This window comes from Chlamydotis macqueenii, chromosome 2 (genome assembly GCF_036417535.1).
Source record: "Chlamydotis macqueenii isolate bChlMac1 chromosome 2, bChlMac1.mat, whole genome shotgun sequence".
NCBI lineage: Eukaryota > Metazoa > Chordata > Aves > Otidiformes > Otididae > Chlamydotis > Chlamydotis macqueenii.
The window spans coordinates 9,119,502-9,139,231 of NC_141557.1; the positions used below are offsets into that span (position 1 = coordinate 9,119,502).

General features: G+C 35.8%; 1 protein-coding gene across 3 annotated transcripts in view; it reads left to right on the forward strand.

Annotated features, from left to right (window-relative positions):
- Positions 1–19,730, forward strand: part of UBE3C (ubiquitin protein ligase E3C) — a 79,677-nt gene that overhangs the window by 52,620 nt on the left and 7,327 nt on the right. The window contains exons 19-23 of one of the 3 annotated variants that reach the window (XM_086741873.1): positions 9,185–9,397; positions 17,614–17,802; positions 17,899–17,965; positions 18,818–18,948; positions 19,461–19,568. In XM_086741873.1, the coding sequence (XP_086597999.1) occupies positions 9,185–9,397; positions 17,614–17,802; positions 17,899–17,965; positions 18,818–18,948; positions 19,461–19,484 (624 nt within the window). In that variant the 3' untranslated portion in view covers positions 19,485–19,568. Of the gene's footprint in view, positions 1–8,097; positions 8,866–9,184; positions 9,398–17,613; positions 17,803–17,898; positions 17,966–18,817; positions 18,949–19,460; positions 19,569–19,730 lie in introns of those variants that run through there. The other 2 variants (XM_086741872.1, XM_086741874.1) reach the window with 2 other exon arrangements.

Sequence of the window (19,730 nt, forward strand, 5' to 3'; positions counted from 1 at the left end):
CTTTTTCCTTTTTTACATAAACCTGCTAGTTCTTGGTTATGTTATCTTTTGCAATGATTGTCTTTGGACCTTTAACAAAGAGACTTGCTGACACTGGAGATTGTTGTCTAATACACTCAGCATTTTCATTATACTGAATTCAACAATCTCCATTTCTCTTCTCTTACTCCAGCATTCATTCAGTCATGCATTCACGTTGCTGAAGAACATGTGCGCTGTCTTTGAAATACAATATTAAGACTCTTTTGCTAAGCAATAGTCTGCAGTCCTTGGAAGACACTGGAGTTTTCTGAAAAGATTTAGATTTGTTTTGCCAAGACTTAGCGTTTGTCTTAAATGGTTGGGAAGATGGTTTAAAGAACAAAATGTGATGTTTTGAGTTGTTGTTGTTTTGGACCAATTCCTTCCTTTGTGAATCCGAATAAAGAACTTTGATAGAAGAAGCAGCAAGCACTGAGCAAAAAATAATGTGTTTATTTTAAATTGTAGCATTATTTTCATGATGGATAGATGAGACAGTGTAGGTGTAGTCTTTGATCATTAATGTTATGTAGGAGGTCAGTAATCTGCATGGCCTGGTGGATATTATATTGATGATCGTTTAAGTTGTTTATTTTCATATGACTCTTTATAGATTACTGTACTGATTTAAGATATAATGGACTATTCTGTGCAGATATCTAAATGTTGTTAAACATATATACTTGAAAAAAGCTATAAAATATGTCTTTTGGTAAAATTAGTTAGAAGGGTAATGGCAGATCAAGTGCGAATTTTATTACCCTGGTGGTGAAAGTGGAACCATTAATTATTGATTAGATTATTTTTCTGTATCTTAGAGAGCGTGGCTTGTGGTTCTGGTTTGTGACTTTGAATAGAGCTGTGATAGATCAGTGATATATTATTCATGGTTGGAAGGTACAATTCTAAGATTAGCAGTGTCTACAGTGTCCATTTTGCAGAAAATCTAGAATAGTCCTTAATCATCCTGGGATGTTAACCTAAAATGGATTGAATCAGTGTAAATCTTCACAACAAGATCTGGATCAGATCCTAAACTCTTAAATCATTAATAAACTGCACATATGGAGCTAAAACCTTTAAGCAAATGTTACTAGTAACATATTTTTGTGCCCTCTTTGTGCCAAAAGCTTGTAGAGAGAAAACAAAGCAAGAAAACTCTACAATGAGAAAAACTGGGTTTTGTATACTTGAGTATTTGATAGGATGATGTGCCAAGCATTCTGCTGCTACCCTTCCTCTGTTTCTCTGACTGTTGAAGAATGGTGTGTGGGTTTTTTGTTTGTTTGGGGTTTTTTTTCTTTTGATTTTTAGGCGTTCCCTTATTGTCCATTTAATTAAGATCCACTTTGTCTTGTCTTAAATCAGTACACTCTTAATTGATTTGTGCTGCAGCCACAACTGATACTACTAGTACCTAGAAAGGTAGGTATGGAAGTAGTGATACTGATACAAAGATGAGGTAATCTGTATAAACTTTTTGTTTTATTATTTTCAGTTATGCTGCACATGATTTTGCAGATTCAGCATTTTGCTTAAAAGCAAGTTAGCTGATCATTTGTCTCAGAAAATCCTGAATCATCTGAAATGGAATCAAAACAGGAATTTACCACGTAAAGTGGCATGCTCTTTTAATTACACATTTACAGTGCAGAAACACAATTGTAAGAGACCGAAATTGATACCTTATGGAAGTTATTAAATGATTTATGAATGTAGATGTAAGCTAATCTGAATCTATTTTCTGACATGGTTATTCTGCTTGACAATTCCTTTGTGTACTGGTTCATTTAACATAACCAATTATCTTTTGATTACAAATAGCTACGTTAGTAGTAACCTTGTAAATATATGTCTAGCGCTAAAAGACTACTGAAATGTGGTATTTTAACTCTAAATCTTCAGGAAGGAAAAGTGTGTATTGATGGATTGTGATATTTATTGGGTCATAATGTATTTAAATTTTCTTTAATGCATATGTTAGTGATTGTTTACCGTGATAAAGTGCATAGAGGTCTCTACAAGGAGTTCTGCATGGAAAGAATTACCTCATGTCAGTGGTCACTCCTCAATTAAAAGTTCCATTAGCAGATGATTCCTGCTTCTGGTTTGTGTACTGATTGCATTTTATTGCCTCTAAATCAGGTTCCTGGACAGGGAATAAATAAACAGTTAGAGTGTGTGGTAATGGTATCCTGATCTTTTTTCACAGTTGGGAGCACCTATGTCCATTTCAATCAATTAGGTTTGGAATATTTACGGAAATTCTTCATTCTATTTAAACTGTCTTAAAAAATGACTAGTTTCACTGCTGTTAAAATACAGATTTATCTAAGAGGCATATCCAGAGGTTAGTTATATAGTACTAAATTTTTTAGGTTTTCAGAAGATTAGAACTTAAATAAGGAGGCGATGTCTTCCTTTTAGCTTCAGTTCTTATTAAATTATGCTTAAATTTGAGACAGGAAAAATCTATTAAGCCTTTACTGGAACTTCAGTAGTGAATGATAACTATCAGTTATCCAGTGCATCCACAGGTACCTGTAGTCCTTCCCTCTTCCATCCCTCAAAACCCCCAAATGACATTGATGGCAATTTATCTCATATACATGGCGTAAGTTACAGAGGTAACTGTTCCTATGAAAACAACGAAAGTGTGAAGCTGATGAAATGATGGTTTTCTGCAAGTACCAGCATTTCTGAGGCACTCTGTTTTGATAATAAAAATTATTGTAATAAAATGAAATATATCTAAGTTCTTAGAATAAAAATACTAGCATGACTTTCCATTTTTAAATTAAAAATTAACTCAAGGTCATTACACTTGATATGCTCCCATGGAGTCTTTGGAAATTGATCCCTACATTTTTATGGTAATGTGTTAATGAGTCAGTCATGAGTTTGTTTCGTGCTTATCACACACCTGCAGTTCATTTCAGGTATTTACACTGACTGCAGCAAATTTGACAGACAGGCCTCTTGCATTGGAGTCTCGCTACCCCAAAGCTCTGGAACTTCTATGAACTTGTGCTTACTGACCTTCAAATTCCCAGTGAGTAGGAAATCAGAAGTAAAACCAATTTAGAAAAGGCTGTAGATTTTCTGAAAAAAAAATTTTTAAATCTGAGGATACTAGCACTGCCTCAAGGAGTGTTAATAAAGTGCTCTCAGAACCCTAATTACTGATATCTAGCTATGGAATTTTGGTCTTCTACTTTTTTAAAAGACATAGAAGGCATCCAGTATTTGAACAAAAACTGCACTATGAGTTTTTGCAGTCATATAGGGAAGATTATGTACCAGATCTTCCATTACTACAGTGATACAAAGGCATCTAGAGGTTTCTGTTACTGTAGAGCTCAGAGAACTGAGAAACAGTGATTTAAAGCTACTAGGTAGCAGACATATTGCACTGTGACACACACCTGATAGAATTACTTTTTATTTTATCATACTGGCATTAGGAATGATATCAGTTTGGTTTTGCTCACTTTAAAGCACATTATAAAGCATCTATGTAAGAATTTATTTTATCTTAAAATTACTAAATGCTAGCTTTAAAAATGCTTCAAAAATACAAGTATGTGTTAATTTTAATGTAACTTGTGTATTTAGTTTTATCTTTTTCATTAACGTAGAAAAAGCTTTGCTGGCCCCAAAGGCTTTGTGAGTGTGATGAGATATTTCCAGGATATAAAGAATAAGGTAGTAGGAAGTTCTAATGGTTTTGCTATTTTTCTGTCGTTTTTATTAATGATTCTGTACAGCTTTGAAGATCTATTACACTCTGTAAGTGCTAAGTATTATTTAATAGTAACTGCTTAAAATGACTGAAATAGAAAGGCTTATGGTCTTGGGGGCTGATTAGGGAAATAACTGAATTTATACCTGGTCATTTACTGACTCAGCCCATAAGCTGTGTGTCTTTCTGGGGGTATGACTTCAGCATTGTTTAGGTTTTAAAATGCAGTTTGGGGTTGTAAAGGATTAATGGAAAGTAGGAGCAATGACTGATTAATTATTTTTCTTAAGAAAGATTTTAGTTGAAATAATAAGTGAGATAATTAATTGTAGACCTGAAAGTGTAAAGCTGCATCTCGGGGAGGTTTAGTTGGTTAATCTGTGAATTTGTTAATACAATTTGAACCTTATCCAGCATGTCATAATTCTCATGTAACCTCTGCTATATGTAGATAATTTGTCTGAATTTTCTAGATCAGCTTACATTTTGTCCAGTTTTAAAACATGGCACAAAGTATTTTCTTTCTGAAGAGCAGTTTCCTAAATCTTGAGGTAATACCTGAACAGTACTTTGTGTAACCACGTAGAGCTTAAATAATATTGTGATAGTTACCATGTGTAGTCTTGGTCAGATATTAATCTCATTATGTTGAAAACAAGAAAAGTCCTTCTTGCCCAGAGAACTGTCATTTTTCTCCCTTTCTTACTAAGTACTGTATACAGCTGTCTTTCTGGCCGAGATCTTTCTTCCATAATACACTAAAGCTACTAATTGCATGCCTGTATTGTGGAAGTTCCTTGCCTTACAGAACCATTCCTTGTCCCCCCCATCAGAGGTATTTAATGAATGCATTTGGTATATTCCTAAGTATCTGAACGTATTTTTTTACTTTAGATGACCAAGTTGTGATCTGTGTCACTGAATTGAGCAAAGGCTTTTGTAGCTTGTCCATGTTGCAGTCATTTATAGTTAAACTATATTGTAATTGCAACTAGCTAATATTATTTAAAAGAGAAACAATAGACTTCAGACTGTGTGCTTTGTGTGTGAAGTCAAAGCCTATTCGCCACAATAGGCTTTCTGTTATTTTGCTTGTTTTTAATAATCTGGTGTGTTCTACAGGCATTCACACACAGAGGGGGAGGGAGGTGTATGAAGTTCCTGAATACTACTTCCATAGTGAAATAATAGCTCTCGGCCTTTTAAGCAGAAAAACCTTCTTTTAACCATTTATTTTATTTAAAAAAAAAAAAAAAAAAAAGAAAGAAAAGGTTAGCAAGGCATCTTGAGATAATTGGGAAAACAGTGGGGTGAAGAGCACCAAAAATAGTGTTACTGAAAACCAGATTTGTTTGTTTGCTTTGTTTTGTTTAGTTGTTTCAGAAGCTTTTAAATTATTTTAATGCTTATCTAAAGATGTCGTAGTTTTGCGTAAAAAGCATCCCTAACGTACGTGAATTTGAAATAGTGTTGGGAAATCCAGGTTGGCTCTTTCAGTAGACAAAACCTTTTAGCTACTGGGAATGTGTCACCCTAAGAGCATTATGGTGCTTGTGTGATTGCCCTTGACGTAGACACCCCATCTCTGCTTCAGACTGGCCTTTTGCTGCAAGCTTGCATCTGCAAGCTGCACTTTGGTGAAAGTGGAATGCTAATACTCCCAGCTGTTCGAGGAGGCAGATGAAGGTAGGCTCTGTAAAGGTGCTTGGTTCCCGCCTCCCCTATTTGGAAACTGGAAGTCTGACGTCACATTTCACCACTAATTGCTCCTTTCATGACTTCATATCTGGATTTTTTGCTTTATGTAAGCCAATTGCAGTTTATGGGACTGTGGGATAGAGACAATAAAGTCAACTAAGGGGTTTGTTAGTTAGAAAAGTTGGGAACGTGAACTCTTAGAATTTGTCATAGAATGGTATCAGTTCCATAACTGATGACTGTAAGAGTTAAAGGAGACTTGCTAGTGGGTGAGAGTACTTGAAGTTTGAGAAGAGATAAGTTTAAAAGTATATATATTGGTTAAGCTTGCTGGCTTTGTTCTTTTGAAGCAGTGTGTGAACAGGAACTTCTGACTTATAATCAAACAGAAGTCGTCACCTCCCTCCAAGAGCAAGCCAGTTTCTTCCTTCAGCATTGTTGCTCATTTGCTCCTGGAGGAAAAAAGAGAACTGCTTCTGTGAGGAGAGTGTGACCTTAGATTGTATTAAAGTACATATATAAGTATATTCTAACAGTGCAGCTTCATGTTGCAGCTAATTAATCTGACAGTTGGTTACCTCTGTAAGAGGTGGTTGCCATTCCCTTGCCAGTCACTGATGCTGGGCTCCTGCCTCATTTATGTTGATGTTGCAGAAGGCCAGTTCAGAGAGTTCAATGGGCACAAAACTAAGCTCAAAATCAGGTAACTTGTAGCTCCCCAAGATGGTTCACTAAGGGGAAAGAGGCAAGGAGTGAATCTCCTCTTTTGGTCATTAGATGAGCTGCAGTAAGGAAAATACCCATCAGGATGGACTTCCATGGGGAACTGGCTGCTCTAAGGTTGTGCTCCCATTGAAACAAATGGTCTTGCTATCCAATTTCAGCCATAGCTGTGAGCTGGATCTGATTCTGATTTGAAAGAAAGCTCAACCTCAACACTGTCCCTGCTGTGTTCCCCAACACCCACTCCAGCTCCCCCAAACTGGAAACCCAGAACAAAGCACAACACAATCTGAAAACTTTGAACACTATTCATCATGTTGTAATGCTCATGTAACCTCTACTGTACAACTGCTCTACTTCCAAACAAACCCAGTTGAATCGGCAAGCTGGGTTTTTTTGTGGGTTTTTTTTTTTTTTTATTTTATTGGTCTAGCAGGCATGCTTTTGTCAGCAACAGGTAGTTTGATTAGTTTATGCTGACTAAAAAACAGGGAAGTTAGATTGAAAAATAAAATTTCAGTTTATTTAGGCATACTCAGTTGTACGCAGGATTTCTCAGCATCTCTGTACAGCTGGAGCTGTAATGGTGTAATTTACCTCTTTGAAACAAAACCAAAGTTTATAATTATTTTACTTACCAGAACTTTAGTGCATTTTTAAATTAAACTTTATTAAGGTAGCTTGACTTTCAAACTAATTAAAACACTGCTGTTGTCCTGTTTCCAGAAATACTTTGTTTTTCATATTGCAATCACTTAGCTAAGAGAAGGAGTAATTAAAGTTATTCTCAAGTTGCACAATTTAGTTTATTTAAAAATGCTTTATATAGTTTTTAGATGAAGTTATAAATGTTCACTTTGGAACTACCTGAAGATTAATAGTGATGCATTTGAAAGGCATTATTTTTTTATTGATTCTTAATGTAGTAAATTACTGAAGTTACTTGGCAGCAAACAGAAATAGCCAGTGATGTTGTTCACATTTATTTTCCTGATAGCGTCACAATTTGCATTAATTGCATTGCAGCTGCACTCACTTATATTAAAAAGCTTCTACTATAATTAATCCTTTTTATTTCAAATCATTTTGGCACAATTTCTAGCAATAAACACTCATAAAAGACAGACACTTGAAAAATAACATACAAGTTTCTTCAATATACCTATTGCTGTTTTTTTCCTGACAAGGAATTATTGATAGGCTTCTAGGATCAAGTGTTGCAAATGGCTAGGACTTAAGACCAGTTTGAAAAATGCTAAGTGGATTATTTTGCATAAAAAATAGACAGGTTTTGAATTTGTGTAATTAACCTGTGTTTAGAAAATACCTTGATTTATGTCTACATTTGTATTTCAGTTGCATACATTATGGAAATTTAATTTATAATCCATTTAGCTGATGTGATCATAGTTTTTAGTGCTATCATTTATTAGTCCTTGTATATTAAATGCTCTAAAGGCTTAAACCTGCCTTGTGTAAAAAATTACACCTCTGCATTTACATTTTATGAGTCATAGATGGAATTCCATTTTAAATTTGGGTAGCTTTGATATATTTAAGGAATTACAATGGCTTTATTGTTACTAATGCAGGAACAGCAAACACTGACCTTATACATTGCAAATTAATGATTTATCCCTCTAGTTTGCTTTTAAAGTCAACTGTACAAATGAGGATTTCGACTTCTACACCTTGAATAAATCATATAGCTCTAAACATAATGCACCCTTTGGCTTTGAACTCGTTATTCTCAATTCTTTTTGCAAGGTCTAACTCACCTCATAGAAATGTTCTTTCAAAAGTTTAAGGAATAGTGTATATTTTTCTTAATGTCTTTGTTGGAATATAATCAAGTGATTAGAGCTACATTTATTTTTTTTTTTCTCGTTCTGCTTCCTTTTCTAATTTTACAGCAGATTATGGAGGAATTCAGTAATGCCAAAACACTGCTCTTGAAGAGTGAAAAGAGAGCAAACAGTGATGTTATGTTGATGATACCTTTTCTGAACAGCCTGGCAGTGATATTAATGATAAATAATAAACTGTAAAGATTTGGTTCTCGTTGTTAGAGATGCTGATATGGCCAACAAATGGGACAATGGGAAAGGCTATGCACAGCGGCATGTTTCAGGGATGTTTTTTTAAAGGCAATGGTCTCTTATTTTTCCTTTATCCGTATAGGCTTTCTCTAAATAATGTCATGCTTTCTCTTTCTAGCTCTGAAGTTTCCATCTCTCCCTTTTGACAGCTTCCATAAATACTTTTTCTTCCAATCTGTAACAAATGGTTACTTATTGTATGAAAAATGCAAGGTGGCTTTACATTACATTGAAATATGGTCATAGAATCATAGAATGGTTAGGGTTGGAAGGGACCTTTAAAATTCATCTAGTCCAACCCCCCGACAAGGAGCAGGGACATCTCCAACCAGATCAGGTTGCTCAGAGCCCCGTCCAACCTGGCCTTGAATGTTTCCAGGGATGGGGCATCCACCACCTCTCTGGGCAACCTGTGCCAGTGTTCCACCACCCTCGTTGTAAAAAATGTTTTCCTTGTATCCAGTCTGAATCTACCTCCCTCTGTTTTAAAACCATTACCCCTTGTCCTATCGCAACAGGCCCTGCAGTTTCTCCCTGTCTTTGGACACAAGCCTGTCCTCATAGGAGAGGTGCTTCAGCCCTCTGATCATCTTTGTGGCCCTTCTCTGGACCTGCTCCAACTGGTCCACAACCTTCTTATGTTGGGGGCTCCAGAACTGGACGCAGTGCTGCAGCTGGGGTCTCACCAGGGCAGAGCAGAAGTGGGGAATCACCTCCCTCAGCCTGCTCTCGACACTTCTTTTGATGCAGCCCAGGATGCAGTTAGCTTTCTGGGTCACAAGCACATAATTCCAAATTAAGAAGGAATAACCAAAAAGCTGAGAAATAGACAGTAGCTTTCAGAATTCCTGCATGTACAACAAAAAAAATCTAATGTGCTTTTAATTGTTTTGTTTTTCAGGCTCTTTATGAAAATATGCTGGTGGAGCTGCCATTTGCTAGTTTTTTCCTCTCAAAATTACTGGGGACGAGTGCTGATGTTGACATTCATCATTTAGCTTCATTAGATCCAGAAATGTATAAAAATTTGCTTTTTCTCAAGAGCTATGAAGGGGATGTGGAAGAACTTGGACTGAACTTCACTGTGGTAAACAATGACCTTGGGGAAGCACAAGTAAGAATAGCTTTAGTTTGGGTTAATGATTAATTATTACTACCCCTGTCATTGGGATTCTAACTCAATATTGGGTGTAGACTATGAGTAATCTTAAAAAAAGAACCAACAACTTTTGATGATGACTTGAAGATCTTTTTAGTAAACTATAGTGATTATTTTCTAACAGTCATACATGAGAAGTTCTATTGCCTGAGGTAGTTTCTTGAACAAAATATTTTGTTGTTTTCTTTGATTGCACCTCACATAATTGCAAAAGTTATATGATATGTAAACTGTAGAAATACTGCCTTGTTTTGGAATCAGAATTAGAAATCAGAATGATTTTAAATAATAATGACCCTTTATTGTGAGATAAGCATTGTCGTCTTTAGCTGTAATTTTCAAAGTAGAGGGCCTCAAGTTAGACCATAATTTTTTTTTTTTGTTTTTTTGTTGTTGTTGTTTTGGTTTTTTTTTTTTGGGTTTTTTTTTTTGAGAGGCTGAGACAGAGGAGAGAAACGGGTGTTCAGTGCTTCTGGATTGTAGAAAGCTGTTAGTTAGGGCCAGTCAAGTAGGTCCTTAAGTATGAGTTTTTAATGCAATTGTACTATATAATTTGATTATGGCGCTTATATACTCTGTTGTGAGTACTAAAGATCACTTATGGTCATAGTAGAAAATCAATGACACTAGAGCTTGAAAAGTGTGCCTTTATATGCTAATACAGTTTATCTCCTTAGTTGAAGTCTTTTGTCATGCTTCCTTTTTCATTTTTGAGGATTTAAAAATTGTGTAGCACTTTTGGCCTACTCATACTTGATTATGATATTTAATTAATAATTGGATCAAAAAACTGACCACATTGTGACACATAGCAGATCCAAATTCAGCCTTGTTTCTTGTGGAAGAAAGGGGAAAGCAGTTCTCTTGGGTTTGCCTGTTGGGTAGGGAAGCCTGGGACTCTGCACGTCTCACAGAAGCAGCAGCACCGCTGAGATGCAGCAGCTCGTCCTGGAAATCGTTAGTTTAATGTCCAAGACTTCTACTTTAACAGCATTAGGCTTTACTCTTCTGTCATCTACTTCCTGTCATTTTGGAAGATCCTAACACCTGGATTGCACTACAGTTTTAAAATAGTATCCTCAGATTTGGGGTTCCTGAATCATACTGAAGGGGAGAGTCAACAATTGCCTGATATAAGCAATGTTTCATATTAAGCGTATGCCATATATAATTTTTCCCCTAGTGTACACTCCCTATATGAAAATTTCTGACCTGCACTGTCTTTAGAAAAATGCTCAAAAACTTGAAATAAAGACATGTGACAGAGTACCTACTCTGTTGTACAGTCTTGCATAGTAGAATGCCTGCCTGCTCTGTTGCAGCGTGTGTGATTAAATGGCTGATACTGAACTGAGCTCTGTAGTATCCACCTGTTTGGTTACTAGGTTGCAAAAGACAGGACGACAGTTTCCAGTAGAGCCTAGGATTTTCTAGGAGGGAGGGAAGTCTGGTTTTTTTTTTGTATTCTAAAGCCATTCATTTCAGTGCACTTAAAGTAATAGTTTTGTTGATAGCAGCTAATACAAATACAGTTTAGTCTCTAATTTAAAATGAAAAATAGCTAATGTTTTCTGTGGTTTCCATACTTTATACATTTACTCAATGTCCTCAAAAATTAGCCACACAAGTTAGAACCTACCTCAACAAGTAAGGTAGAAGAGAGAAATAGCTCAGAAATAACACACAAGGAAATCCAAGTTAGAGATGTTGCCAGCTCTGCCTGCTGCAACAAAAACTTGTAAAACGTGCATTCTTGCCAAGAAGCCTAATTTGTTTGTTGAAATTCTCTAAGGGCTACAGCTAGTACTACCGCGACTTTTGATTTTTTTTTAATTGTTTGTCATAACTTTAAAAGGAAGATTAAATAGAATAGTGAGCTTCTGAGTAACTAAATGAAATATAAGTTAAAATGGATATTTTGATGCTGTTTTGCTATGTTTATATGTGGAGAGAGAATGTGAATTATGAACCATCTTTTAATGAGACTGCATGTTAGTGTAGTTCAACAGAATTGATTGGTTCTTGTCACTGTCTTCTGTGTTTTAATGCAACAAGTTACTTTTTATAATTCATTTCATTATCTTAAACCTCATATGGATAAATACATTTTGCTGGTATTTGACTTGTGTAACCATTGCATACTAATTAATTGTGTCAAGGTAAGGCTAATTCACTTTGGGAAAAGAGCTTAATTTGCACTCCTTATGTTGAATGTACATTATCTCTAGTTTTCAGCTAAACAACCACTTTAGAGTCTAATAAATTAGTGCCCGATAAATGCATCATAAATCTATCATTGTAAATAGCTATCCTCATGACAGTGTCCATCCAGCAACTGTGGCACAGAAGCATTATCTGCAATGAAAGACACATTCAAAAGGGGCTCTATTGCCTCTGTCAGTAGTAGAAGGTAGAAATTCTATTACCAGCGTATTGATTCCAATCCTGTAATGTGCTTTTAGATCCCATTAAACTATTGTCAAAGTGCATTCACCAGAAGTTGAAAAAGGTACTTAATAATTTGCACATTAGACCTGCTAATTAGGGGAGCTATGCCATCAACCTTATCTTCCAAACCCAAATAGCTTTAGCTTTTGATAAAGAACTGTCTAATGCAGTGAAACGGGCCTAGATTTCAACCATTGGATCTGCTGCATGAAATAGTGACCAGTAAAAAATTCTCACAAGAATGTCAGCCTATAGTTACGGGTGCCTTCAAGTAGCTGTGTATTTTGATTTGATTTTTCCTTTTATATTGTGGATTGGATGGTGATAAAATGGTTATAAAATGCTTATAGTAAGTGTAAGGTTAACAAATTCAAGAAGGTACATCCTCTTCTCAGACCTATTTATCTGTCTCTCTTTTACTCCATGGTGGTGGTTTTTTTTGAGTTTTGTGGCTGCCCAAGAGAAGAGGATTAAAATACAGATTTTTTTTTTTTTTTTTTTTTTTTTTTTTTTAAAGTTAGGTTCCGTACTTCGGAGCATCTTCTCAAACACTGATTTTTGAGACTACATGGATCAGAACAGTTGAATATGATCAGAAGACTCCATAAGTAAAGGATAGAAAAACAAATCCACAGAACAGCACTTTAATATATAAGGCAGCAGTTTCTATGAAATCAATACAGTACAGAATTTGATGTCAGGAAACCTTCCTTTGGCTTTTTTAAACAGATGCCAACCCAAACTATTCTATGATTCTATGTGAATGCCATTTCTGTTACTGAAAATATGTTGACTTACGAAAGGAAAATTTTTTGCCTTTAAATTTCCTTGAGAGAAAATTTGGAAGCCTTACATATAAATCTGAAAGTTTCTGACTTAGCAACTTCTTTACTAGGATACAGTGACTTAGATGAATGCTTTTGGAGGTTTTTCAGAAGCAAAATATTTCAGTGGAGGCTGATCCTTCTCAGGCAGTTTTATAACACTTAGGGAAAATACATTCTTAGGCATTCAAATGCAATCTCCTACCTGGAACTCCTGCTTGAACATCTGGAAGGCAGATGACAGGGAAAGAAAGAATACCTTTATTGACTTTTTTCAAAATGGGGAAAAACTTCAGGCGTGTTGTGAACAAAAGTGATCAGAGTCCAAGAGAGAAGATAAAATATTTTTATCTGTTCTAAAACCAAGTTTGTAAGAGTTCTTGGCTATCTAGAAGAATGCTTTCTGAAATTGCACTGCAGATGTATGTCTTAGATCTTCATACACAGAAAGAGAATTCGTAGATGACAGGTCCCTTATTCTTTCCTAAAATATTTCCCACTTTACCCTCTAAATATTCCCTTTTTCTCCATTAGCTTGGGAAGCAGCTTCCACTGCCAGATCTATGGGAGCAGCTAGCATTGTTTATCTACAAACAGAGAATTGCTATTTTCTGCCTGTAATCACATTACAAAGCAACTTTGTGTGACAGATTATTGTCAATAAGCCAGAAGATAAATCCGCTGAATTCTGCTTGACAAATATTATGTTAATCAGTGTTTTTTCCTGATTTTTTTCTGTGTATTTGTTTCATTATTATACTAATGTTCAAAGTAGTAGATACAATAACTCAACATGATTGTCTGAACTGTTCACTTGAACTGTAACCATGCATAAAATAGAGATTTACTTTTTTTTTTACAAACTGTGGTGATTTTCTTAAATAAGAATACGGATGTAAGTTTATCACATTTTAAAATTATTTTTTTGCAGATACATACTAGAATTTATAGCCAAGTGCATGCAACTGTGGTTCCGAGTGTGTCTAACCTTCAGTTAGATACCTAATCCAACACTTTATCCACAGTACTAAAAAATACAAAGCACCTTTACTTGCAGATTTTTAAGAAGATGGGCTTTTTCTATCCCATTTTGATATTTCTGCTTCATTTTGAAGCCATACTGTGTGAATATGGAATCAAATACAGTTATCAATGGTATTGTCTGAATTACCTGAATACTTATTTAAATAATATGTATGATTTTATTCCTTTTAAAATATGTGATTTTGATAATGAACCAGGTTATTTTTTTTGTCTGCTTGTTTAAACTTAGATTTACAAAATAGAACATAAGGTGATGGCATAAGTTGCACGTTTTGAGTAGTTTTCTGTTCTCGCCCATCCTGTGTAACCTGTGTTATCATCTTGCACCGTCTAGTGGCGAAAACTGGATAGAGCTGCAAATGCAAATGAAGCTGATAGCTCTTTTAAGATGTAATAAATTGTCTTGTGACCTTTTTGAAAAGGAACTCTTCAACCGTCATTCTTGACATTTTGAATTAAGTGGGAATTGTACAATAGTTCCTTTAAAATGCCATGAAAACATTCAATGAGCAAAAAGAATATATTTATTATTTCTGCTGCATTCGCCTTTTTATTTCAGACTGTGATGATACTTTGATGAAATGGTGGTAGAATTAATTTTACATGGACAAACTCTGAAAATAGATAGTTAGATCACTGGAAAAGTCCAGGAAATTCGGTTAATGGAATGCTGTAGTCTTTGTGGCAATGCAGGGTTGTGAGGAGGAAAGGGAGCTACAGAAGTGTTGCTGGATCAGAAATGAAGGTTTGCTACTTAGAAAACAAAAGGAGCAATAAGAATTAAAAAAAACCCAACTTTTTCCCATTTTCTAAAAGTAATGGTCAGAAGGAGTACAACACTTGGATTTGCAGGAAGAACGTTGTAGGGAGAGAGAATAGCTTTTGTTATACAGTGAATACAGCTTTCCTGACATCCTTACACCACTGTGGGGACAACACTACTGTAATGCAAACATAAGCATAAATTAATCTGTGTCCTGATCTCTCTTTGCGGACCTGCAGGGAAGGTTAGACGTTTTAATTTGTCTAGTGCTGGGATGAATCTTAAAACACAGCAGTTTTCTAGAACACCCTGCCAGTAATTCCTTTTTGCTGTTTTAGGAAGGAAGTCGGTTCAAGCATCTTTTTGTGTAAATACTGAGCTCACAGAAATTATTGCACGCAAATGGAACAGTAACTATTTGTTTATTGTTGATGTCTGTATTCTTAAAAGAAACTTGGTGAGTTAGGTGATACAAATATACTCTAATATGGCCAAATTAATTGTGTCCAGACCTCAAAGAGAGAATTTGTATTTGCTGAAGTAGTGACAAAAGGACAAGTAATTGTGCAGTTCTGCAAAACAAATAAGAGAAAATTTGTAAGTGGACAGATAGTAAAGTATTAGTAGTGTTGACGTCTCAACAATGACCTGTTCATGCAGAACATCATTGGTAGCTCTGATACTCTAACACTAAAGAGGACAGGAATTTAAATAAAAAGTAAGAGAAACCTTTCTGATCTTGTCAGTCTTTCTAAAAGGAAGGAGGAGGAAATCTAAGGAACCTGACTTACTTGAGTTCAGTGAGGAACTCCCTGGGAAGATTAATGAAGTTGCTGCCCATAAGTAATACATCGTGGATATAATTGAGGAGGAAAGAAAGAGCTGTTTAAGCTATAGGACAATATTGAAATAAGAACAATGGGTATGAACAAACTTTACTCATTGGACTCAAAGTGGAAAATAGAATGTTTCTAGTCATTAGATGAATCTAATTATTGACTAACTTTCCAATAGTAACAATAGTCACAATAGTCACAATAGTAAAACTACTACAGTGGGATAAAACACAGTACATTTCCAGACTGCATTGTTGCCCACAGTAGCAGAGGACAAAGCTTAGCAGCGCAGGGGCTCTTTCTCATGTTTCTGCTGCGGTGTGGGAACATGTCCCGTAATTTTATTAATACTCCTTATGGACTTCACCAGTAAAACTATGCTCACCTTCAGGCCAGTCAGTGGCACCAGGTACTGGCCTGTACCCCCTAGACTGGCCAGCTGCATCGCATGCCAGGCTCTGCAAGGGGTGAGCCCCAGAGAAAGGCTATCCTGCCTCCTGTCTCCATGGTTCTTGTTGAAGGGGTCTCCCTCAGAAGGAAGCAAGCTAATGTGTGCAGGTTATGAAGCAGTCTGCTAAACTGGCATGCTCATTTTACTTAATTCTTCAGAAAGTAGGATTTAAACATAGCCAGAACTACCTGCACACTGACATGGTGGAATATTGATGACGTTTTTTTACTGTAGTCTTAACAAAAGCAAGAAGCTTGCAGCTGAAGGATTAAAGTGGGAAGTAAGACATATTTTAACACCTATTGTAATTCAGGTTGTTCTAGCTTATCAAGGAAAGTGGTAAATACTCCATCACATGGAGTCTTTACACCAGGATTGCCTGTCTCTCTAAAAAATGTGCTCTAACTCATCTATGGATTTATTGAGTTAAATACAGGAATCTCTAGACAGAATCCTCTGGCCTATGTTATCTGTGAGGTCACATTCACAGATCTTAATGTTCTCTTTTGGCCTTATAAAGCTATGAATCAAGTTAAAATCTGAATGCTCAAAAGCACTGTGAATTTTTAATCTTACCATTTTGTATTTTGCTTAGTACTAGAACAGCTCACATTGTTAGGTAGCGTGTTACAAAAGAAGCTATTCATGTGTTTAATTCTCAGTCCTCTAAAGATGTCATCATTACCACAGATTGAAATGCACAATTATAAAAAAATTAAAAATTGCTGACTCCAGAATGCAGAAAACCAAACTTTTTTTGAAAGGGTTCAGGAGGTGACAGTATCTCAAGTTTTCAGTTTTTTTAATCCTCCTCTTAGTACTCTAATAATAGTTTCCAATTGGGCTGCTAACTCATGTGGTAGAGTATGTAAAGGTCTTCAGTGTTTTAATAATGTCTACCATTGATCCTCGTTTATATCTCAATGCACTTCCAGTATCTTTGGTTTTGGGGTTTTTATTAAAAATTCTTCCATGCTGAAGTATCTCGGTGTACTTGGAGGATAAAAGTTTAGCTTCTCAGGAGAAAAAAAACAAGGTTTAGGCTTGATTTTTTTTGTTTGGGTTTTTTTTTTGTTGTTGTTGTTGAGTTTGGTTTTTTTTTTTTTTTTTTACTTTTCTTGAAAGTACTGAGCATGTATAACTTGGATTTTCAGCAGTAGGAATTGTGAATGCTTATCATTCTGTAAATTACACTTGTATTAGAATCTTAATTTTGACTCAGTGGGCATTGCTTTTACCATAATGTGATCCTGCAGAGTTCACCATCATCAGACAGTTAGAGAAGAGCCTAGCCGGTCACGCAAAGCTTTCCTAATCCAACTCGATGGAGAGTGCTCTGTGTGAGCTCTGTGCTTATACAGGCTGTTCTCTCTTCCAGGGCACTTACGAGCATCAGTGAAGCTAGGGGTGAGCTTGCCAAGGGGAACGTTTTCACCTCAGTTTCTGTCTGATTTGCAGTGGTGAATTTAGTATTACAGATTATCTCCTATAGAAGAGCTCTGACTTTGCCAAATCCTCTTTCTGGTAATAAACCAAGGGGCCATGTGGTCAGCATGCAGTGCAGCTAGAGGTCTAGGTCTAAAAACTGGATGCCATAGAATGTGCTCTTATGAGTAAACAGAAAAAACCCTACCTTTATAACTTGTTGAAACCTTTTCTCTTACTTTGAGGTGAGTATTCTTGAGTATATTCTAGTAAACCTCAAATATATACGTCACTTACTAGGATGTTTTGCAGTTCAATTTTACAGTTACACCACACAGAATTAAAGTTTACCGAGATGATGAAAATTGTTATGTTTATAGGTGGTTGAGCTGAAGCCAGGTGGAAAAGATATTCCTGTTACCAGTGCGAACCGAATCGCATACATCCATCTGGTGGCAGACTACAGGTTAAACAAACAAATTCGGCAGCATTGCCTTGCCTTCCGTCAGGGACTGGCCAATGTTGTGAATCTTGAATGGCTTCGAATGTTTGATCAACAGGAAATACAGGTACTTTCCTTAAAACTGCAGAAAACAATTGCTTTAAACCGAAATAAATGCTAATTTTTGCCTGTAACGTAACTGTCAAATTGCCTTCACTATTAGGTTCTGATTTCTGGTGCCCAGGTTCCTATTAGTTTGGATGACCTTAAATCTTTCACAAACTATTCAGGTAAGCATATTTTACTTAAAAAATTATTATGACTGACTCAGGAATAAACAAACTTGCTTTAAAAAAAAAGTTGTAGGGTCATTCTTGTTAACTCTATTTGTTAACTTTGGCCAAACTCTCTAGACAGGCCTAAATTTCATAGGATTGGGTCAAATTACAACCTGCTTTTATAAATGCTGAGAAATATAGGTATGCAGTTTATTTTATTTGCACACTTAAATGCAAACTTATAGCAAAATAATTAGAGGACATCAGAATGGATGTTAGTCAATGGTTGTGTCTTGTTCCCCTGAATGTAAGCCTGCAAATGACTTTGGGATGGCTGTTTCTACCACTGCATTCAGGTACTTACCATTTCACATACAGCCTGAAGAGAGAGGTCATATTTTTCACTTGTGAGAAATGCAAGGTGTCTTACTTAATTTTCCCCTGCATTTATAATGAATGTAGTAAAAAAAAAGTAGCTACTGTATCATCAGTTCACATCTGAGCTTACCTTAAGGTAAGTTGATTAATTAAAAAACATCCTAAATCTTGCATATTTTGCAAACTCTTGGAGTAAAAGGCAGTAATCCAAACTTACTAGGTAAATGCTGAATTACATAAAATTAATTTAAAATAAACAAATAGGATTCAGTGAGGAAAAGTGCAGTTAAGAAGTTGAGGGAAATAGTAGCCATAGGTAAGTAGTGAATGAGAAACTCAAAATGCAGTGATTATTTTGAGATCAGTGTAAGCCTGCTCATTTAAATATTTTTGCCTAAGCATTTCAAGATTGACACTAGGTTTTCTGAAGAATTTACTCCTTACATAAAACTATTCTACCTGTAAATAATGTAAATGTCATTATAGGTGGCTACGCAGCGGACCATCCCGTAATTAAAATATTCTGGAGAGTTGTAGAAAGCTTCACTGACGAAGAGAAACGCAAACTACTCAAGTTTGTAACGAGCTGCTCTCGACCGCCTCTTCTGGGGTTTAAGGTATATGTCTTCCCAACTTCCTGGCAAGTTTTTGTAAATACTACAGATTGTGATACAAGCTTTTCTTGTCTGTAGGAATTTACAGTTTGAGAAGAATGTTCCTCTGTGACTACAGAAACAGCTTCAATGTTTGCATTTGCGTGTATAACGAATATAGTTTAAAAATATTTAATGAAACATTGTTATGTTGCTTTCTATTTTAACTGCAAAATTTGATAAGCCTACAAACACATCTGTTAAGCTCTTTGTCATGAAGGATCCTTACTGCCGTTTCACGTGACTGCAGAAGCAGTGTTGCGACCAGTTTCAAGGAACAGGTTGAGTTAAGAGTAACGTCTTTTAAATCAGGCAAAAGCAGACTTAGGATATAAAAGCAGCTATTAAATTTGAACCTCTTAAATTAAACATTTAAAGCAGGAGATGCATTGTGTTTCCTTCTAATTACCATTTATCTACTTACAGGGTCACAGCTCATTACCCTTTGTCTCTAAATATTTTGCTGCTGTCTTTAGATTGCTATTTACAGTGAAGCTTAAGTATGAAGAAGACTTTTGTCTACAGCTTATAAAACTAAAGAGAGTCCGAGGCAAATTGGAGACATTTTGAAACTAAATTCTGGGGATATTCAACCTGTGAGTTTCATCTCGGCTGCAAAATGCTAGCTAAGAGCTGGCCATGGACTTTGTTTCCTCTAAAATGTGGGAACATTCAATGCTTCTCTGTAAGAAAATGAAAGAATAATTTTCTTCTTAGCAAACACCATCACATTTAGTACAGTGGTC